Raw genomic sequence first — 23,449 nt, 5'->3', positions numbered from 1 at the left:
TTCCTGAGCTCCAACAGAGGTGCCATTGCATAGTAAATATAGTGTAAGGAACCCAGGATAAGCTGCAAGGAACAATCCAGCTTTGGCAAGTGAATGATTTATTAGTTTTAATCTGTAATTTACTGTTCAGTGTAATTTCAAAAAAGAAAAAGGTATGAAGTACTGGCCATTATCTCCTGCAGGGATGAGATCTCCTGCAAAAGATGCTTAGGAGTGTTTAAATCTCGTACTCGGTTCATGGAGGAAAGTGCAGTCTGGCATCACTCTTGCTGCTCTGGATTTTGCTTTGTAGAGGCATCTCAGTGACATTGCTGAGTAAGTGTAGCTTATTGCTTCTCCGAATGGACTGTTAGATATTTTTATTTTCTGCTGGAAATTTTCTTTCCCGCTAAGGCAATAAAAACGTTGGACTGACAACATCAGCCTGTTCTAAGAAAACTAGCTGGTTGACATAGTTTATGGGTTTTTTTTAACAGCTCACCCTGCCTGTGTGTGTGAGAAGGAAAGGAAGGTGAGAGCTGCTGCGAAATGGAAGCTCTTGGAAAAGTCTGTTGGAATTTTCCTAAAGGAATTTTCTTTCTCGGTGCGTAGCTAACAACTAACGATGAAAACAGCCCCACAATTCTACTACTCAGAGGAAATATTTTACTTCAGAATCACCAGCTATTATATCATTACCTTAGTAATCTTAATTGGTCATTTCTGCTTTCTGGGGCATTAGTTAATGAAAACGCACAGAAGGCTGTAGTCAGTGAGAAGAATGTAACACTGAGTACTGCGAATTGCCTTCTAATGGGGAGTGAACGGATCCCCTTTTTCTCTCCAACCGTTGAAGAAGGGCAGTTTTCACCTGGGCTACCCTGCTCCGGAAAGTGACTGGTTGTAAAGAGGTGCCCAAGCGCAGCAACCGTCCTGCCTGTGTGTTTTGAGAACTTTTTCCACCTCGTTTCTTCTCGGTCTGTTAGTAATTTAGCTGCAGCTCCTCTGCGAATGAATGAGTGGTATTTCATTCTAGCCAGGTGGCTTTGGCTTGCATAAATGTCAAGCATTGTTTCCTGGAGGCTGTTCCTTCTCTTTTTGAATTCTGAATTCAAGATGAGAGGAATGAAAATTGGGAGAGAACGTAGGCAAGGGTCAAAAGGTGAAGCTTTTCTGTGACCGTTACCTCTCTGATTGTTCAGAAACCCCAGGTTGTTCCAGTGACAAAAAACACTCCCAGCCTGGACAGCACTTTCAAGCCTCCTTAGAAAAAGCTCATTCTGTGAGATTCCAAAGCCTCTAATACAGCCTTGAAGTTTTATCCTGATAGAGAATAAATCAGACACATTTACTACACTCGTAGAGGAACAGAAGTCAAAATACTGTCAGAATTCTTTGCTGTACTCCCATCCGACTGCATGACAAGTTTAACAGTCTGACCCTTCCATATTTTCCTGGCTGTCTTTGTTTCTAAGAAGGTATTTAGAATTCCCTATCAGAGAGATGCTGTGAGTAAAGGACCTCTTAGAGAAGCTGACCTTTCCACCATGTTTTCTCTTGATGGTCTTTTGATACACTGTCATGTCAGACTGTAAACAAAACTTCACTCGTTTCATTGATGAAGGGATTCAGGAGAATACATCCTAGCCCACATATCAGTCCTGCATACATTCGCAGTTCCTATTCCAGAAAAAATATTTTCCCATGAATGCAAGTGCCAAAGCCCTCAACAGAGTAACACAAGACTCCACTAGTCACTGGCTAGTATTTTGAAGGGATGTAACAACAGACATCAAGATTTCTCAGAAAATTCACTGCATTGTGAGACAGGTGATGAAGGTACAATGATGAGACAAAAGAAAGTCGGTGTAAAATTGAGTTTCAGAGAAAGAATCTGTTGAAATCCACTGTAATATGAATCTGAAGGTGCTCTACATGCATTAGAAAAGACTGAAGGGAAGAAAGTCTTACCAGCACTGCAAAGTTTATGTCCAGAGCCTGCATGCTAAGATGAGGGGAAACCCTGATGTTTTCCCATGGAACTGAGAAGTAACAAAGTTGTCATCCTGCGTGAGATGACATGAGAAAAAACTATGTGAGCTTTCAAAGTTGTCCATTTCAAACTGAAAGCAATATTTCTCTAGTAAAAATAGTGCGGTCTGGAAAAATGACTGCCTTCTTGCTTTTGTATCCCAAATAGAAAAGAAAGTCAAAGCTCTTTCAAAATAACCCAGACTTGGGGGTTTCTTCCTATCAAAGGCAATGGCCCATCAGGGCAGGAAGGACTCAGTTTTCAGTCCTTCTCTCAGAACTGGACAGCTCTGCAGACTGGGAGGCGGGGAACTGGCCTTGTGGGAGTTTGTGGTGACTGGTGTTACCAGAGGTCTCAGCTTCGGATCAGCCTGAGGCTGAGAAGAAACCCCTTCCAAAGAAAACGTCATTGATCCTGCTGTGTTTCTTGAAAAAGGAGTTGATTTACGTGAATCAATATTTTTCATCAAAACGTTCCTACGAAATCCTAGTCAGTTTTAACCTCTATTCCTCTTTTGTAGTCAGGTCTGTGAGGGTCCTGCAAGAAGTAGCCATGGAGCGTGCAGTACGGCGGCAGAAAGCAAAGCAGAACAGCTAAAGAAACGATGCAGAGAGAACCCCCCAAGACGATCTCAACGCTTTTTGGAGACCGTTCATTTGCACCATGGGAGTCAGTTCCCAGGGGTTCTCTGCCTGGTGATGATGTTCACAGCATCTCTGTCACTCAGCTGATGGGATATGTCCACAGTGCCTGTTTGTTGTGATTTGCCTCTTATGTCTGGTTCTTGGAACAGAAGCATGCCGCGTTACTAGAGCAACATGGGAACTGAAACCTCAGCTTTAACTCCACTTCTTTGAAGTAGGGATAGACTTGTCAGAAAATAGTCTTGTTTATAACAAAGTAATGGTAAGGAATCAAAACCAAAATGTTTTGACTATTGGACCTCTCTTTGGGATTTGCCCTGCTTTGGTCAGGGAGCTGGACTGGGTGAATGACCTAAAGCCTAAAAGTGTTTTATGATTCCATCGAAGTTCCAACTACAAAGAATTACAATGCCCTGTTAGCATATAACTGCAGATTTTCTGGTGCAATAGCTGCCTTAAAAACCAAGTTTTCCTCCGAAAAATGCCTATGCAGTTGCTAAAGTGCCAGCAAAATCAAAAGAGGAACATCTGCTGAGGGTGACAGTAAGAGGAATTTCTACATTGCATAAATCAGAAAGCCAGGGCTTGAGCCCACAGCGATCCTGGTCCCTTTGCTCAGCCTGAACCCTGGCCATGGACATCCACTGAATCCCATCCAGAAGTCTGAAATCTGAGCACAGAAATCTCATCTGCAGCGTGAACACGACGTGCAATAGTCCAGACCAGGTCAAGCTTACACAATTTAAACCAACGTAGATTTAAACTGCTGCTGAAAAGGGTTAGCAGATCTGCCCCCTTACTTCTCTCTTGCCTGCACCAACATTTGCACAGCTCATCCTGCTCATCCACTAGGACCAGAGTAATAATTGCCCCGTGGACAAGGATGTCCTGCTGTGACTTCCCCAAGTCGGTTCTTGTCACCACCTCTGGAACAATGGGTTCCTTTGTCACTGACTCTGGAGCAATGGGTTCCGCTGTCACCTAGTGACTAGAACCAGACACCCATCACCTGGCACCCAGTCCCACCCCGCTAGTTTGTCGTTGCATTCCAGCTGAGCAGGTCGTGAGGCTGGAGTGCTGAGCAACGATTGGTAGTGCTGTCCTGATTGGGGAGTTGCTTCTCGCAACTCTTCATTCCAAACACAATCAAAGGTTTTCCCCGGCCCTGCCAGCTGCAGGCAGCCGGGGCACGCAGGAGGCGCGCTCGCAGCAGCAGAGGTGAGCTGTGCGAGGACACCTGGCCCTGGGGAGGGAGCTGGGAGGGTTTTCTGCTGGAGGGACCTGGGCGTTACTTCCACCCCTCCCTGGGCCAGTCAATGATTGTGGCCTCTTTTCTTCTTCCAGAGCGACACCCGCTGCTGCAGCGCTGGTGAGAGGGTGCAGTTCACCAGCCCAGCTCCCTCCAGCCCACCGCAGGGAGTGTGGAGAGCATGGCCACAGAGGTGGAGGACCGTTGTCCAGTGTGCCTGGACAGCTGGGAGAACGCTGCCTCTGTGGTGCCATGCCTCCACCGATTCTGCTATGAGTGCATCCTGCGGTGGGCTCAGACTAAGCCCGAGTGCCCCCTCTGCAAGAGGAGAGTGGAGTCCATCTTGCACTCGGTGAGGGCAGATGACGACTTCGAAGAGGTCGTCATCACACCATCAGCTGGGTTGGTGGCAGTGACAGCTGGCAGCCACCAGGCAGCAGGAGTGCCGCGGCATCCAGCCCCTGGCAGTCCCCCTCGCCCTGCAGCAGCCCAGCGGCTGGCAGTGGAGTCGCTGGCAGTGGAGTCGGAGCCCAGGGCTCCACCGGGCGGCCTCCAGCCAGACACCTGGGCAGCTCTTTTCGGCGACCACCCAGCTCTGCTCCGACACATTCGGCCCTGGCTGCACGAGCAGCTGGGGCTGATCTTTGCGGAGGAGCGTTCCAGGAGAGTGGTGGCGATCGAGGACCTCGTCCTGGCTGTGCTGCGTGTCTTTGGGCTGGACGAAAATGTCCTGGTGCTGGCGCTGCAGTTGGACCTCCACAATCGCACGGCGACGTTTGTGCACCATCTCATCGGTGTCATCGTGCAGCGCTACAGTGCGGTGGCCCACCGCCTGCTGGGCCTGGAGGACACCCCTGCTGCCCGGGAGCGGGATGCCATCCCCGTGGCTGCCCCTAGTCCCGCTGCCTCCCGAAGAGCGTCTCCTGCCCCCGACCCAGCCCCCTCCAGCAGCATGGCCTCAGCAGGTGAGGAGGAGCGCCGCAGCACCGGCACCAGTGCTCTTCGTGGGGATCCCAGCAGCCCCCCCGAAGCCCCCGTTCCCACCCGCGGGGAGCAGGAAGAGCCCCAGGAGGATCCAGCGGAGGCTGTGGCAGGTCCCTCTACTCCCAGCCTGGGCAGGGACCGCTCTGCTGGGGTGCCCCGGCGAGCCCCGAAGAGGAGAGCCGGCAGCTCCCAAGACTCCTCCCAGCCCCCCAAGAGACCACCTCGCCGGCCACGCTAAAACCAGCGCCAGGAGCTGCCACAAGCAGGGCCGGGCCAGCAGCTGGGGCACGTGCTGTCCCACAGATCCGTCTCAACTACATCGCCCGACAGCAAGTGCAGCTGCTTCCGGGGCACATGTTTCCAGCCAGAGGGTCTCCAGGCCCAGCCTGTGCCCCACCGCTCATCACGCCAGGCCTGGCCTCCTCCTCACCGCACCCTCTGCCCCCCTCCCCATCCCGGGGCTCTGCTCTCCTACCATCCTGCACTGCCAGCGCACAAATCCTTCCTCCTGTGCGGAGTCACGACTCGGTGCTGTGCTCTGCATCCCCCTGGGGCCATACCCCACCAAGGCAGCAGCCCCAAGAGCTTCAAGCAGGGGAGCGCCAAGTTCTGCAGCTGGGGAGCCAAAGAACTGGAGCCGACATTCTGGAGCTGGGAAGCAGAGCTGGGACATCCAGGAGACAGAGCGGAGTCTTCAGCTGTGTGGCTGGGTATGCAGTCACCAGGGAAGCACTACGGGTGTGGAGCTCCAAGAGAACATCTGCTCGGATCAATTCCGATCAAAATCAAATCAAAAATGATTCTAATTCTTGACACAGTGGGTCACCAACATTTGGTTTTTCAATGGGTCCACAACAATGCTCTGAAAAATAAATGGAAGAATTTTGGAAAAACACTTAGGGTATTGGTATATTACTGTGGTTCCGAAAGAGATCTGAAAACATTCCATAGATTAAGTTGTGCTGTTGGAGCACTAAAAAATCGGGCTGCTGAATACTTAAAAGAGGTTATATATATTTTTTTTAAAGTTGACATATTAATTTGTCCTATGGTACGGTGACTGCTTGGCTGATTCCAGCCTGGATTTAGGACAATAATTGTCATACAAGTAATTCATCCGTTTTCTTCGGAAGTCCCTTGAGATGTCAGAACGTTAGCTTCTCGATGATACGCTCTTTTCCATAACCCTGTAAAGCTTAATCTGAAAACAAGTTATGCTCGTGTCCTGATTTGGACATCATTCCATAGCTGTACTCCAAGGTACTTAGGAACCTTCCTTTAATTTCCAGTTTAAATTTACTCAGGACTGTTGGATATTAGGCATTTATCTTACATGTCGTTTGCCCTTAAAAATTTGTCTCTCTCTCCCCCTCCAAAGTTACGCCTTCCCATCTGTTCATAGAAAGAGGCATTATGTCACTTGGCAAGCTTCGGCGAAGGCAAGGAAGCCCGGTTGGAAAGAGCTGTTTCCTTACTCTAATCGTGTCACTGTCCTTTTTTTCCACCTTGTCCTTTCTTTCTTGGTATACTTTTTTTATCCTGAGAATGGTATTTTGAACATCTTACTTGCCATTAGTGAGAAATTCAGACTATGAGCTAGGAAATGACTGATCCCTTTGTGTGGTGTTACGCTTCGTTCTCCTTACTGCCCGTGTTGAAAGGAGCACTGGCTTTTTGACATAGCTTTCCTTTTGAGTCTTGGCAAGTCAGTTTTGCTATTTTCACTTCCCAGTAGGTAAAACAGGAATAAGTAGGAAGCAGCTTAATGGAGAATGCCTCACAAATTCCTAGCTGTAGCATTCTACGCAAAACTGAAAGTGATTACTCAGTGTTGCTTTGTAAATTTTAAGTTCCGTATGTCTTCATTTGGTTTGAGAAGTGCAACACACTATTGTAATATTACTATGGCAACGATACGGAACTTTCTGTTCTTAATATATTCCTTCAGATATCGATGAATGCTCCTTCCAGAACATACGTGTGTTTGGTACCTGCAGTGATCTCCCAGGAGTGTTTCATTGTACCTGTGACGATGGCTATGAACTAGATCGAACTGGGGGAAAGTGTACAGGTACGTCTCTTCTGTTCAGAAACAGGTCAAGACTCACCTTTTTTTTGTGATCACACAATCCATTTAAAGATGAGTTCACAAAACATGTGTTTGATTCTCTTACAACAATGAGAGTGTATTTTTCCTCACTAAACAAGCAATGTGTAGAATGGCATGCTTTGGAATTGGTTTGAGAATGGAACAAAAAGAATGACTTCTTCAATAGGCAGCTGTACAAACGTTTTTCCTAAACGTTGAATGAATTATTAGTAGTTCTTTGTTCAATTTCAGCATTTGAACTTCACTTGCATTTGAGATTTTCTTGCCCATTTTTTCTTTAAAAGTAAAATCACTCTTCTTTTCTGTCTAGTGAGCAGATTTATAAATGTAACCTTCCTCTTTTAGGTATGGGTGACTGTGCCAATCCCATTAATTGTGTTAATGGTCTTTGTGTAAGTGCTTCTGGAAGATAGGAGTCTAATTGCCCTCCAGACTTCCAGCTGAATCCTGCTGGAGTGGGTTGTGTGGGTAAGTAAAAGCTACCTGAAGTATTACTTTAGAAGTCACACCCAAGGTGACTGTTTTAATGCAAATGAGGGTAGCAAGATAGAAAAATGATACTTCCACATGCTGCATATTCTCTTGTGTACTTTTCTAGAGGTGGGCTTAATTATTTTAATTGATTAGTAATCATAGTTTCTTCAAAATACACCTTTTTAAAATGTGTCAGAACATATATTTTCTGCATTTCCATTCTCTTGACAGTCAACAATTCTCTTTTCAAAACCAGAATTTTTTAATTCTAGATGTGTCTTGGCACTGAGTAGCTTAAGTCTAAACTGGCATTCAAACTGATTGTGATACCCATTTGGCTGGAAACAAAGTAAAAGACTTGTTTCACTGGAGTTGATGAAATTCCCTCTGGCTTACACAGCCAGTCATTTTCTTTACTTTTCCCCCTTGCTACAGCATACAGGACTGTCATTTGACTAGAGTGTATACTAGCAGTCTAGGGAAGTTTTGGGGAAGGGCGGTGTTGAGAGAGGGGCCAAGGTTCAGCCATAGGGATTTGTGTGTGATCCTGGGAAAGCCTTCTCACTTTTTATTTGGAAAACAGCCTTTTTCTTCTATTACCTTGGGAGGACTCAGATTCTCCTGAATTGGTAGTTAGAACTCTCTCCATTTTCTAAATATTTACAGTAATGCTACAGGGTGGTGACAGATAAATGTATTTTAAGCAAATGGTTTCTAAAGAAATGCAGATTTCTTTCAGAACAAATTTTATAGCTATCTTTTCCATGTTTCTCCATTTTCTGCCTAGGACTATTCTCTGTTGCTTCTCTGGATGCTAGAAAAAAAGTCCTGTTTGAGACCTTTAAATGTTCACAGTCTTGGCCAATTTATTCTAAAACTTTAAGCCGAGATTTGTAAAGATGAAGTGAATTTAGGTAATCTATTCCCATTGCATTGGAAACCTGTGTTTCTGTCTCCCAGAGATTCTTCTGACAATTCCTGCCTTAATACTTTTCTTCTGCAGTTCCAGTCTGACTTAAGCTTTCAGCTTTGCCTCATCTGGAGATTCAGCTGAAGCAATGAAATCCTGCCTTTTTGTCTCCCCTTCTGCAGCACGTAACTACCAAGATGCTCATTCTTTCCCACAACCAGATGCTGTATGTGATCAGCCCTGCAAGCCCTGATTTGTGACCAAAGAGTGTCAGTGATCTCCGAAGAAGCTTAGGAGAACGAATGCTGCTACCTGACATGTTTTGCTGAAAAATGGGAGCTTGAGTTGGCACTCTACGTTGGGGCCGGTTTTCCCAGTGACGTTTTCGGCAGGGGTCCCATGTTTCCTCAAAGAAGCCTTCACAGTGGAAGGGCAGATGTAGCAGCTCTAGAGTCCCAGATAAGAGATCAAGCCCTCCCTCTCTGAAGAAAAAGTGTTGAAGAAGAAAGTGATAGAAAAACTATGTGACTCTTCATTGCTTCTGTCCTGAGGAAATACTGCTAGGGCTGTCCATCTCTCTGGTACAAAGACTCTTTTCCTTTCCCTGGTGTAAGAAGCATTTTTAGTTTTTTCGTGACTGATTGTACAGAAAGAGACTTGCAAGATTTAGCCCCCTGAGCAAACATAGCCACAGAAGCTAGTAGACCTCACCAAGAAAAAGGAAAATTTCTTCCTTCTGGAATGCACAAGTTGTGCTGAAAAATGTTCCAGAAACTTCTTGTCAAAGGACAGCAGCTTCTGGTTCTCTCGAATAGCAGTATCTCATGCACACTGAAGCAATAAAGGCAGAGGAATTTTAATTCCAGTTCCTTTCAGAAGAAAGAGAAACATTACCCTTGCTTAAGAGGAACGTGGTGCTGTGTCAAGACAGTTCATGTGAGGAGCAAACCAAAATCAAAAACCGTTGATGGGCTCGATATGGATACTCTGCTAGAGAATTCCAGGCTCTGCCTTCATTCCAAAGTCTGTTGTCTGCTGTTATTCTCAATGGGCCTGAGGTCTTGGGCTGAAGCTGACTTCCAAAGTGGTCATTGTTTTCACTTATCCCAGGAAGAATGAAGCCAGATCTCTTCTTGACTTCTCTTCCAAAGGCAGATGTCTGGTGCTATCACAAACGGATAGAAGCATCCAGTTCCCCTGAGAACCAGAAAAGACAGGTGTTCTCAGAATAACCACATGTGGCTTGTTTCATCTCATGTCCACATTGAGAACAACAGGATGTGCCCTTTTAAAAAGGCAGTTCGTTTTACTCTCTTTTAACATTGTCTCAAAAAAAAGAAAAGGACTTCCACTCTACCATATGCTGATCAGTGGTCTCCGGTAAGTCTTGCCTCTAGGGAGATAATGGTGTCCTGCTTGACGTTTCTTCTTCTTCCCCAAGAAGCCTAGAGGTACAGAATACATCTGCCTCTGCCACTCAGTTCTGAACTGAATATTTTAGCTTTACAACAGTGTGCGTTTATGGTGAGATACTGAAATCTGTTGTCGAATGTGTGGGGCCCAGAAACACCCTCTGTCCTGGTTTTAGCTGGGACAGAGTTGTCTCTTCTTTTTAACAGCTAGAAGAGCTCCGTGTTTTGTTTTACTCAGAGGCTCGCTCTGAGAAACATGTTGATAGCAAGCTGATGTTTGTGGTTGGGCGTGAGACTCCAAGGACTTTTCAGTGTGCCGTGTTCTGGCCGGAGTGCAGAAGCACGGTGAGATAAGGGGGGAGCATAGCCGGGACAAGGGGACCACGATTCCCCTTGTGATTTGTGGTGGAACTTAAGACTGAGGGCCAAACTGGCCAATTAGTATTCCATATCATAGAATCATAGAATGGTTAGGGTTGGAAGGGACCTCAAAGATCATCTAGTTCCAACCCCCTGCCATGGGCAGGGAAATCCTCCACTACACCATGTTGCCCAAAGCCTCATCCAGCCTGGCCTTGAACACTGCCAGGGATGGGGCATCCACAACTTCTCTGGGCAACCTGTTCCAGTACCTCACCACCCTCAATGTAAAGAATTTCTTTCTTATATCTAACCTAAATCTGCCCTCTTTCAGTTTAAATCTGTTGCCCCTTGTCCTATCACTACACACCCTTGTAAAAAGTCCCTCTCCAGCTTTCCTGTAGGCCCCCTTTAGGTACTGGAAAGCTGCTATAAGATCACCCCGGAGCCTCCTCTTCTCCAGGCTGAACAGCCCCAACTCTCTCAGCCTATCTTGATAGCAGAGGTGCTCCAGCCCTCAGATCATCTTCGTGGCCCTCCTCTGGACTCGTTCCAGTAGCTCCATGTCCTTCTTGTGTTGGGGACTCCAGAGCTGAACACAGTATTCCAGGTGGGGTCTCACGAGAGCTGAGTAGAGGGGCAGAATCACTTCCCTCGACCTGCTGGCCACGCTCCTTTTGATACAGCCCGGGATATGGTTGGCTTTCTGGGCTGCCAGCGCACATTGCCAGCTCATGTTGAGCTTCTCATCCACCAGCACTCCCAAGTCCTTTTCCTCAGGGCTGCTCTCAATCCATTCTTCGCCCAGCCTGTACTTGTGCATGGGGTTGCCCCGACCCACGTGCAGGACCTTGCGGTTGGCCTTGTTGAACTTCATGAGGTTCTCACAGGCCCACCTCTCAAGCCTGTCAAGGTCCCTCTGGATGGCATCCCTTCCCTCCAGCGTGTCCACAACACCACACAACTTGGTGTCATCTGCAAACTTGCTGAGGGTGCACTCAATCCCACTGTCCATGTCGCCAACAAAGATGTTAAATAGCACTGGTCCCAGTACCGACCCCTGAGGAACACCACTCATCACTGGCCTCCACGTGGACATTGAACCGTTGACCACAACTCTTTGAGAGCGACCATCCAGCCAATTCCTTATCCACCAAGTGGTCCATCCATCAAGACCATGTTGTTCCAGTTTAGAGAGAAGGATGTCGTGTGGGACGGTATCAAATACTTTGGATAAGTCCAGGTAGACAATGTCAGTTGCTCTTCCCCTATCCATCAATGCTGTAACCTCATCGTAGAAGGCCACCAAATTAGGCAGGATTTGCCCTTAGTGAAGCCATGTTGGCTGTCACCAGTCACCTCATTTTCTATGTGCCTTAGCATAGTCACCAGGAGGATCTGCTCCATGATCTTGCCAGGCACAGAGGTGAGACTGACTGGCCTATAGTTCCCTGGGTCTTCTTTTTTTCTCTTTTTAAAGATGGGGGCTATGTTTCCCCTTTTCCGGTCAGGTGGAAGTTCACCAGATTGCCATGACTTCTGAAATATGATGGGTAGTGGCTTAGCAACTTCATCTGCCAGTTCCCTCAGGACTCGCGGATGCACTTCATCAGGTCCCATGGACTTGTCCACCTTCAGGTTCTTTAGATGGTCTCGAACCTGGTCTTCTCCTACAGTGGGCGGTTCTTCGTTCTCCCAGTCCCTCACTTTGCCTTCTGTGACTTGGGCCATGCCGCTAGAGCTCTTTCCAGTGAAGACTGAGGCAAAGAAGTCATTGAGAACCTCAGCCTTCTCCATATCCTGGGTGGCCAGGTCCCCCGTTTCCTTCCGGAGAGGGCCTACATTTTCCCTAGATCTCTTTTTATCCCTGACATATCTATAGAAGCCTTTCTTGTTGCCCTTTATGTCCCTGGCCAGATTTAACTCTATCAGGCCTTTGGCTTTCCTAACCTGATCTCTGGTTACTTGGACAATCTCTCTGTATTCTTCCCAGGCTACCTGTCCTTGCTTCCACCCCCTATAGGCTTTCTTTTTGTGCCCGAGTTGGTCCAGGAGCTCCTTATTCATTCATGCGGGCCTCCTGGTGTTCCTATCTGACTTTCTCTTTGTCGGGATGCACCGCTTCTGAACTTGGAGGAGGTGATCCTTGAATATTAACCAGCTTTCTTGGGCCCCTCATCCCATTGTACTCTAGCGAGGAGATCCTTGAAGAGGCTAAAGTCTGCTTTCCTGAAATCCAGGGTAGTGAGCCTGCTACGCACCCTCCTTGCTTCCCTAAGTATCTTGAATTCTACCATTTCATGATCGCTGCAGCCAAGGCTGTCCTTGAGCGTCACGTTCCCCACCAGCCCTTCACTGTTAGTGAGAACAAGGTCCAGCATAGCACCTCTCCTCGTTGGTTCCTCTACCACTTGGAGAAGGAAGTTATCATGCAGCGTCATGCCCAGTATAAAAGTGAGGGTCAGCCGGAAAGAAGGGCTTTTGCGCTTTGGCTCTCTTGCCACTTTTGCTCTTTGGCACTTGCTGTGCTTTTGCTTTATTGCCTTTTTTTCCCTCTCTCTCCCAGTACTCCCACTCTCGGAGTACTCTCTCTCTCTCTCTCTCCCTCCCTCTCTATTTCGGGGCCTCGTGTTCGTCCGGGATTGCAGCTTTGGGACGAGACGGGCTGCGGATAAGAGGGGGTGGTGAGCATCTACACTGTGTATTAAATCATCTGTATTAAATTGTTCTTATCTCAACCCACGGGTTTCCCATTTATCCTTTAATTCTCTCCCTCATTCCTGGGGGTGGGGGAGGGTGAGTGACCGGCTGTGTGGGTTCAGTTGCTGGAGCGGCCTAACCCACGACACTCTCCTTTTCCACAACCTCTGCCACAGTGTGCTCTTAAGACTGTGCAGAAAGCTACAAACTTGTCTATTAATGCCTTAATTTGAATCAATTTAAATCCTTTGGAAATCTTGAATGTTTTCTCTTGATTGATGTTAAGACCCTTTAAAAATAATATTCAGTCTGAAAACTGATGTGAAGTTGTGTTTTGATATTATACACACTTAACTAACTTGATGATCTTGACAACAAGACGTTCCGAAGAATTTAGAAAGTTGCTATCAAGTTTTTTCCATAGATATGTCCCAAATCTCAGGATAATTTAAAAACAGTGTCATATCAAGACATTTGTTAAACTCTAGAAATTTTGAAAGTGTGAACTACCCTCTTTTATCATACTGTGTTCATTTAACTCCGTGTAAATTGCTAAGGCTGTAGCATCAGGCACGTGCTGCAAGCAGTAAATTAGAAATGTGGTACTTGTGCGTGAAACACACGTTTGGGAAATCACTCAAAAATTCATTTATAAGTTTCTTAGTCATACCATGAACAGAAATAGTGAAAATGCAAAAACGTACTGTGGCCTTTATACACTGAATTTATTGAAAAAATGTTGAGTGGGTTTCTGTGCTTCTTTCGAGGCAACTCGTGATAGGAAGTTCATTCCTAGAAATGATCTTTAGAATGATAGTGCTACTCGTGAGGAAATCAATGCTCATCTTATTTGGCTGTGATAAGAAATATTCTAACAATTGGCTGTCCTCTCCTTTTGTATAGTTCTGACTCCCTTCTAGTTACTTTCCATGTATAAAGAAGAAGGAGACAATATGTGCAGCAGTAGGAAAACTCTTCGCTTGACTTCTCTTAGATTCCTTGCTCCTTCTGCTGATGCCAGCAGTTGTCTGAGTCATGAAGTTCCAGTTTGAGTGAACTGATGAACTAATTTTCCTCGAAATTACTGCACATTTGGATTATTTGTTTTAATAGTAATGCTTTTTGGAGAATGTATTTGCCAGCAGAATTCTTCCAGTGCCATGACTTTGATCTGTGATTGCATGGAAAAATCTGTACATTCCTTTAATTCCACAGGAGAGAGTCATATCCTAGTCACAATCAGAATATGAAGAAGAAATACTAACAGCAAATTGCAGCTGTTTTCCGATAGTTTTTGGAGTGAAAGGCTGGGAATAGTGTATGTGCTACATTAGAGTGTGGTGTGACTTTGGAAGGCATTTTAAACTTCTCTGGGTACTTAGGAAGCTGAAGCTACCCAATTTCCCTGCTGTGTCTCTCCATATCAGTAACTGTCAGCGTACATGAGACTTTTGAACTTGCAAATGACTTCAAAAGCACAATGTTATTGGAATTCCTGCTTCTAAATATGAAATGTTCAAACAAATGCCTGCACTTCCTTCGTTCAGATCACTGTGTGCAGCTGTAGTCATATGTGCTTTATATGTTGGTAACCGTGTTGGGAATTGCTACCTGAAGTATGGGCCACGAGGGGACAGGAGCCTATCCTGCAACACTGAAACTGGGGCTGGAGTCATTCGTTCCTCGTGCTGCTGCTCTCCTGGAAAGGCTTGTGAGATGTGTCCTCCAGTAAACAGCAGTAAGGAAATGTTCTTTTATTCTTCCCCCACCCTCTTATTGTAGGAGATGCTAACAAGGGATGGGAAAAGCATTTCAAATATTTCGCTGTGTTACTATGCATTTATCATTTAAGAAACTGTTTGGTTTTGGTTTTTTTTTTCATGAGGCAGTGTTCTGGCACAGTTGTAAAAGAAAATCTCCCTGCTCCTCTCAGAGGGGTGATGCAGAGGTGTCGACCTGAGTATCAGAAAACCTGACCTTTAGTCTTCTGTGACTGTCGTAGAGCCTGTTCTTACAGTAATAAATCAGTGATAAGTTTAGAAGGCCCTTCCCACTGGACCAGGCCCATGTACTTGGTAGTTTTGGGCACTCTGATTTCTTTTGCTTTTACTTCACTCCCATTAAAAAAATACTAAGGTAGTTAGAGATATGCTTATGTATCTTAAGAATGGAATGGATTGCATGCATCTGCTAGGAATTTTTACTCAGCAACTCCTTGTTGGTAGGGAAATAAAGAAATTCGTAATGCTTAGAACTCAAATCATACCTTTAATTTGGAGAACTGCAGTAGTTCTCAAAGAAGAGTGTTGGTAGTTCTTGGGTAACTAAGTCACTCTTGAGTACTTTCCAAACTGTTACCGGATGACACTTAGAAATTTTGTGGATGGGATACGGAGATTTCATAATAAAGAACTAGTCAAAACACAAAGTATGTGCCTTTATAAAGGCACAATATGGAGAAAACCACGTTGTGCTTGCCTTAAGACTAGCTGAGGTTGTGGTAATATTTTAAGCAGAACTCTTAATCCTACCTTTATTTTCTGCTAATGTAATGCACTTGCTTTGTTTATTTTCAGAAATCATTACATTTAGTGCAAAGCAAAACCCCTTGCTGATACTAATAGGGAAACAACATGATGAAAAGGCATACTGACAAAGAATATTGAAGAAGTGCAACAATATTTCAGCAGGAGAATAAGCTGATGCTTACCTTTTGAGTGCCTCCTTACTTGAATTGGCCTTTGAAATTGGCCCCTGAAGGAGAAGTCGTTGATGAAAACTATGGTTTATGAGTGGAAGGTGTAAGTTTCAGGAAATACTCACTGTAGAAAGGAACTCTGGTTCCAATGAGTGTGCAGGAATGAGGAATTAGATGCCAAATTCCTGTAAATGGTAATGGAAGTTGAACTCCATGGGCTGATCAAGCTGAAACGTGCTCCTGAAGAGCTATTTAAATGGCAAAGAATGAGCATCTCATCCATGCTTTCATTAAGAGCAATTTTGAAACAAACAAAAATGATCCATGTGACATTTAAAGGTACTAGTTGGTAAAATTTCCAGTGAGTACTGAAACTCTCTTGTTTCTTTTCATTCTGGAATAAAAATACAGTGGGTTTTTTTTTCTCTTTTCAGACATTGATGAATGTCAGGAACTGCCAGGTCTTTGCCAAGGTGGAAATTGCATCAATACTTTTGGCAGCTTCCAGTGTGAATGTCCGAAAGGCTACTACCTCAGTGAAGAGACAAGAATCTGTGAAGGTTGAGTCCCTTGAAACCTTGTCTATCATCACAGTGTAGTTATTATGAAAAACACAATCATTTTTAGCATAAATCGAGAAGTGGATATGGTACCCACACCCTTACCTAAAATCTTCTCTGAACTCATCATCTTTGGCACCAGTGATATCGTTAATACAAAACTTGAAGTGCATCATTTGAATACGCGAACATTTATTTCTACATGATAGATCTCAGCTCTGTGCATTCAGTAGACTAAGGTGGTTTTTCATGATTCCTGACTTCTCACTTCTACACCTTGTATCTCGTGCTAGCTTCACTAGGCTCCCTGTATTTTAAGTGAGAAAAGGTGTGCTCTTGGCAGTGTCTCAGAGTAGCAGTTTCATTTACGCAACATGAGGTGAAGTTAATATTGATCTTCCTTTTGTGTTTGAGAATTGTCTGAAGAGTTAGAACCAGAAATTGTAAGTAGACCAAAAAATGTAACGGATCTTTCATGGTTTCTCCTAGTTTGGAATGTTGTAAGTCAGCTTCCCCTTCTTCATGCACTTTCTGAGGAAAAAAGCATTCACCTCCTTTCAAAACAGAGCCTGTGAATCCTGGAGGTTTGCTAAGCTCAGATGAATAAAACTGACCCAACTAGGTTTGAAATGAAAATTGGATGGGCAAAAAAGTCTTACACTCCAGATACCTTAAATAAGAAGATCCAGGGTTAGAGCAGCAAGACTATGTGATTCTGCAGCTTGCCTATTTCTAAGTAGAGTACTTAAAAGGTCATTTCTCAGTGGAGTAGTGAGCACGTTAACAGAACTGGAAAGTGACAGTAACATTCCTGTGAGAAGAGTGCATGAATGTCTTTCGTGGAGCTGATGGGGCACGAGGTGCCCCAGTTTTAGTGGTAAATTAAACAAGTGAATTTATTTAGAGTGTTCTCTTGCATTTCACTGGCTGGACTTACTGGAGGTTAGCAGCAATTATTACCCTTCAGCAGCTTTTACAGTAGCTCTTAACCCAAATCCAAGCTCTACTTTCCAAGCTAGCCTTAAATGAAACATTTTTGTAATCTTAGCATAGTTTATTATGGTCATATTTCTCAGAAACATTTGCTAGGACTTGGTCCTCTTTTCCCTTGTTAATAGTAGAGTTTTTGCTTGGTCTCTAGATATTGACGAGTGTGTCGCGCATCCTGGTGTCTGCGGTCCTGGCACCTGCTGCAATTCCTTGGGGAGCTATACCTGCCTTTGCCCACCTGAATATCTGCAGGTGAACGGAGGACATAGGTGCATGGGTATGCTACATGTCATCTTTACCAGAACTGTCTGAATAACAGACCAGAGTCTCTGCTTAAAATGTCGTTTTAGATGAGGCCAGTCCTACTGGTTCTTTTCTGGTTCAGAAGAGAACTAAACCATCTGAAATACAGATGTTAAATCTTCTCCTTGTCTTTCTCTTGGCAGTATAGCTGCCAATCTACTGCCAGGAGCATCCAGTGCCTCTGCTCCAGGCTGTGCCTTCACGGAGGCCAAGGAGCCCAAGCTGACTCAGAGAGCTGGCCTTTCGTTAGCACTCCTCTTGACAGCTTGGAGAGCCGCAGAGCTCTCTTCCAGACTGTCCCCGTAATTCAAAGGCAATTCGCCCATCCCAATAGAATCCTTTGGAGGTATTTCTGCTTGTAGAGCTCTAACAGGGAAGAAATGCACTACGGAATAAACTAGTAACAAAGGCACAGCTGTACTGGCTGAAGCAGAAGGTGCAGCTTTTTCAGGAATTGGTACTTAATGCTTCTGAAGAAGACTAAAACCACTTCACTAAAGCTGATGTTAGCTGATGTCATTCAAATTGAAGTATCGTCAAAGAGTGAAGTGTAAGTTTTTTGTACCATGATGCTTATCCAATCTCATTTTCATTTATTCTGACACTTTCTCATCTGTGTTTTTCTTAATGCAGTGCCCCTTCTTCGGTCAGGTGTGCAGAAACGGACGGTGTTTCGATGGAATTGGTTCCTTCAAGTGTTTGTGTAATGAAGGATGTGAACTTACTCTGGATGGCAAGAATTGCACTGGTGTGCGTGACACTGCATGGAGATGTTAAATAATCCATGCTGAAATAATACAACTGTTAGCTCCCATCTGGAGGGAAGCACCACAATCTGATTATCTAAGTATAAAACACAGTAGAAGTAAGTGGGTTTTGGAGTAGCTGTTGATCTGGAAGATTTTAACGCCTTAGAAAAAGGAACTTAAAGAAGAATCCTTCAGTCTTTTTCATGACTAAGCCTGTTTTGTTGCCATAAGAATTATGTGGTTCTAAACCTTTCTTGATTCCATCTGCTCTCCAAAGATACTAACCAGTGTGTGGCACTACCCGGTTCATGCTCTCCTGGTACCTGTCAAAATTTGGAGGGATCATTCGGATGCATCTGTCCACTAGGAGATGAAGTAAAAAGTGAAAATTGCATTGGTAAAGCAAGTTGTAACTGTTGCTTCTGAACAATTTAGAAATTAGAAAAAGTATCTGGTTCTAATTTGGTGAAAAGTAGTTGAACAGTGTGATGTTTGTGAATGTTGCCCGACTTGAAGTCATGGTGACAGGGAAGCAGTAAGTAGGAAAAATCTTCAGCAAGAGGTTTCAAAAGTGGAAGGTGAGATATTTTGTGCTGTATTTTACTACATTTTGTATGTTAACTTCTTCATTAATGCAAACAAAAATTTTGACTTTTCAAAAAACCAGTGGTTTATCTTTCCCTTGCTTTTCCTTTTTTTATTTAAATTCCATTCGTAGAACAAACCAGCCTGTGTACTGGGTTTACATAATGTTCGCAGAAAGGTAGTTACTGGGAATCAATGCATGAACTAATCTTCTGGCTTCAGGGGGCTATGAAATTCAAAAATCTTGATAAAATTGTGGAGCTTGTGGGAACACTTGCTTAAATTAGTTGCTTCTAACAACTGTTTTCTGATTTGGTGTTTTGTATAATGTCTCTCAAGTGCTCTCACAGGAGGAGGCAGAGGGTCCAGCAGACCTTTCCTCAGTTTGCATGTTCTTGTTTGTTCACGTGTCTCGTTTGAAGCCTTGGCTATCGTTCCAAAGCAGAATGTCGCACAAGGAATTAAGATTTGGTGTGGCAGAGAATGAGAAATAAATCCAACTTAGCATTCCCTTTTCCAGCAGAGCAAAGCACAGGACTACTGCGAATTTCCTGGGCATTCAAATTAACTCTGTGGGGACCTTGGCAAGGAAGGCGCACTCAACTGGTTTTAGGTCGCGAACCTCAAAGCCTTCAGTTTCTGCGTGGTCAGAGGACAGAGTAAGCACCTGTCTCTCCACTGTGACTATATTAAGAAACCTGGTTTTCAGCTCACTGAGGTTGGCTGGTGTGACACGTTCGCCCACATAAATCCTAATCATAAATGAGCAGCTTGTCCTTGTGTGGACTGAAGAAAACACTGGCGGCGACATAAAAGATTTGGCCTGTAGCCACCTAATCTGGTTGGGTGCAAGAACTAGTTCACAGGAACCTTTCTGAATTTTTGTCTGGAACACTGGGATGTATTTTCTAAGCCCCACAGTTCTCTCATTCTTTTGTATCATGCCACCATGTTCGGTTTGCCTGCCAACTTCGTGGTTTCTTTTGGGGCTGCTGTTCCCATGTTAGAAATTATGTTTGAGACTAATTCAAATCACCTGCAGTTGTAAGATCATGTAGACTTTCAAATGAAAGCTTTTGTTTTTCCAGGAATACCACTGTTTATGGCCACTTGAGTATCCTGACAGACATCTCTTGATGTTTTTGACAGAATCAGTGACTGCCAAACAGATTTTTGCCCAACTTGAGTCAAAGGGACTTAATTACATTCTTTTCTTCATTCTGCCATGTGTCCAGAAAATTTGCAGCTAAAGTTCCTAGAAAATGCCCAGATAATCACATTTTAAAAGTCACATGTGATTTTACTAATACTTTCATTAATATTGTGACAGCTCTTGCAACATACGGTCCTCATTATTTTCTGTTGGTCTTATGTGCAAACAGCTTTGTAAGAATTCATTGCGTCTGTCTGTAATGTGAAGGCTGACGATGGCTGGATTATTTTTTGAGCTCAGGGTGATCATATGCAGAAGAAACTGAAAGAGATGGGAGCCACAGAAAACTTCGTAGTATTCATCTGCCCATTTCATGAGAGGACAGGACTCGTTTACTTCAGCAGTCTGGCTAGTCACCTGTTTCTCATGGCCACAAAAAGAGTTTCTTCCACTAGTCCCAAGCCATCCGTTACAGTAATAGTTGGTACTTCAGAAGAGCAGTTTTTCCATCCCATTAATGCAGCTGAATTGCTGAGCTTTGTATATTAGGAACTGCCACACTACCTGGGGAATTAATTTCCTTTTTTTCACTGAAATAAGATGGCTTAAAATGCTCCACATAGTAAGAGCCTGTCCATGGGAAGCTACTGCAGAGTTTGATCATACACCAGCTTATGCTACAGTGGTTTGTTCATGTGCTATACCTTCCGAAAATGGGGCGCAATGTAATATTTTTCAGAATGAACATCACATTCCTACCTTGACTTCTTCCATCGCTCCTCTTAGATTTTCTTCTTGTAGACACTCGCCAGAGCTTCTGTTTCACTAACTTTGAGAGTGGGAAATGCTCAGTGCCAAAGGCTTTCAACAGCACAAAGGCAAAGTGTTGCTGCAGGAGAATGCCAGGAGAAGGATGGGGTGATCCTTGTGAGCTCTGTCCAAAGGAAGAAGGTACACATCAAGATTTAAAATAAAGCCTTTTTAGGTGGGAGAAAAGGAAGACCACATCTGTGTTATACTTTTTTGATCATTAGAAGGAGAGAGTTTTTTGACATTCGCTCTTAATGGCCTTTTCTAGAGCCATTTCAGGTCAACAAAAGGAACAAAATTAAATAGTAGAAACCACAGCAACAGAGAAAGACTGAGTTCTTGGTTTTGCTCTGTAGAGAAACAAACTAGTAGCCTCCATCTGTAGATCTAGCCTGCTTCAGGCAACAGAGAAGAGCAAAATGGAACTGTGCCAAGAATCCCTGAAGTAATGGGCACTTTTCAGTTCTTGGTTTTCTCCAAGTACAGAAAGAGGAGGGCACCAAGCATGGGCACACGGAAGCTCAATGAGTTCTAGTGCTGCTTCCCTGACCTAGAGACAGTGTTATCTGTGCGTCTGGCCAGACAGCGCAATGACCGCGATTTAAACAGTTGGCAGTTTTGAAAAATGTGATACAGAAGATTTTTCAATGGCTTTGACCATCTGTCGTGGTTCGCTCTCTCACTCCCTCTTGTTTTAAAAAACATACCTCTACAGTTGCTTTTCAGGACCTATGTCCATATGGTCATGGAACTATTCCTGGAATGGATGATACCCATGAAGGTAGGTATTCTTTTTCCTGATAATTAAAAAAAAAATTATTTATACTTAAAACTAGACTTGGATATTACATACAGGATGTGAATGCTTAGTCCCCACAGCCCCGGGTGACAGGAGGCTGACCTTTAATAAATGTGGATCCATTATGAAACGATAGTTAAAAGATTCCCAATTGCAGGGCTAGAGACAAACAGAACAGGGCACTTGGTTTTTCAAAATGCTTTTTTAAAGCTTGACACAGGAATGCAGCAGCCAAGTGGTTGCTAATATCTTCCTGCTTTTTAGATGTCACTGAATGCCTTGAAAGCCCAGGGATTTGCTCAGACGGTCACTGCATCATTACTGACGGATCGTTCCGCTGTGAGTGCCCATGGGATACAACTTAGATTACACTGGCGTACGTCGCATCGGTGTGCCCATCTTTCATGAATCCTAAGAATTTTAACACCGGAATTTAAAACACAATTTGAAACTTTTCCCAATTCTCTGCAGTTTGCATTTGTTCATTATATGCAGATCCTGATGAATGTTCAATTGGCAACCCGTGTGGAAACAGTACGTGCGCTGACGCGACTGGCAGTTTTGAGTGCAGCTGTCGTGAAGGATTTGAGCCAGGCCCAGTGATGAATTGTGAAGGTAACTTGTTCTCTTTATTTTTTTTCTTTCGAGTTTTGTCTAGTCCTTGCTATTCAGATTACTATATCAACCAGGTCTTTGGTGCTATAATAACTAGGAGGAATAAAAGTTTCTCTGCTTGAAATATGTCATTGAAAAAGAAGTCCTGAATTGATTTAAGCAGCATTTTCGGTTTATCACAGGATTTTCCAGGCTCCCATGTTGTGGTATGTTACATTATTCAGCTGTTTGTTGTAAAGGGGGTGGGAGGAGGGGGAGGCAGGGAAAAGTAACTGTTGAGCCCCCAGAATATCCTCATCAATAGTACACTAGCCGTGGCAAAAATGCCTGGATTTGCAGAGCAGTTTTTGTCACTTGGACAGAGCAGTTAAGAACTGACCCTCTCCTCACAGTGACAGTAACAAGTGAGTTATACTGAAGGTAATAAACTGCAGATGACTAACAACTTTCCACAGTTCACTCTTCATATACAACAGCTGAGGATATAGGGAAAATAGGATGTAAACTAGGGGATGCATCCCTGCAGAGTGGGTTTAGCATCCACTTATGGATCTCTTGTCCAGTACAGTCTTGAATCTGCTGATACCAACTGCCTCCACAGCCTCTTGTGGCAGCAAGAGCCAGAATGTCACTACTCTCCCTACTTAGAGAAGTATTTTCTCTCATCTGTTTTAAACTAATCCACTGTGAGGGTGATACAAGTACCTCTTATTTTCAGTGTGGGATTTGTGTATAACCATTCTGCTGTCATTGGATGTTGATCAGGATGCTTCCTACAAATTTTGTGGTTTATGAATCATAATTAGTTTGCTTTCTGAAGCAAGAATTCTTTTTTTTTTAGAGTTGGAAAAAAAGCTGATATCTCTCATAACACAAAAATACATTAAAAAATTGTCATATCATAAAAATCTGAAATAAGCCTGTCCCAACTTGTCATTCTAAGCTCCAGTAGTTCCATACTTGAGCTTTACTATTTTTCAGCAGAGCTTTGTTCAGTTTTCTCTGGCTACTCAAAACCAAACAATCACAAGTTTTTGGTTTGAATGATTACATTTCTGATACTTTTTAGCTGACAAGAGAAGCACAGGTCTAAGAAAACCTTCTTGGTGGTTGTTTTAAAACTTAGTGGAGAATGATCACTTTGTTCCTTTCTGTGCAGATATGAACAAGTGTGCTCAGTATCCCTTGCTGCGTGCTGTTCGTTGTACCAACACTTGCGGTTTCTGTGAATGCACATGTCCAGTTGGCTGTGAACCAAGAGAAGACCAGAAGGTGGGCAAAGGTAATGACTGACTTCTAGACTTTTCCCACGACTTCCTTCACTCTGAGCTGG

The 23,449-nt window shown here is 44.2% G+C and overlaps 1 protein-coding gene and 1 pseudogene across 1 annotated transcript; one reads left to right on the top strand and one right to left on the bottom strand.

Annotated features, from left to right (window-relative positions):
• The window catches only part of LOC104380307 (eukaryotic translation initiation factor 2D-like), a 777,252-nt pseudogene that overhangs the window by 465,624 nt on the left and 288,179 nt on the right, over positions 1–23,449 (bottom strand).
• Positions 4,086–5,126, top strand: LOC147526457 (uncharacterized). Its single transcript, XM_086630019.1, has one exon. The coding sequence runs from the start codon at positions 4,086–4,088 to the stop codon at positions 5,124–5,126; it is 1,041 nt and encodes a 346-aa protein (XP_086486145.1).

Source organism: Tauraco erythrolophus, chromosome Z (genome assembly GCF_009769465.1).
Source record: "Tauraco erythrolophus isolate bTauEry1 chromosome Z, bTauEry1.pri, whole genome shotgun sequence".
Taxonomy (NCBI): Eukaryota; Metazoa; Chordata; class Aves; order Musophagiformes; family Musophagidae; genus Tauraco; species Tauraco erythrolophus.
The sequence above is the reverse complement of the archived record's forward strand: the minus strand, read 5'-3'. Positions and strand labels throughout refer to the sequence as shown.

Bases quoted from the DNA above. Each gene is read 5' to 3' on its own strand.
- LOC147526457 (XM_086630019.1), top strand. From the start codon at position 4,086: ATGGCCACAGAGGTGGAGGACCGTTGTCCAGTGTGCCTGGACAGCTGG.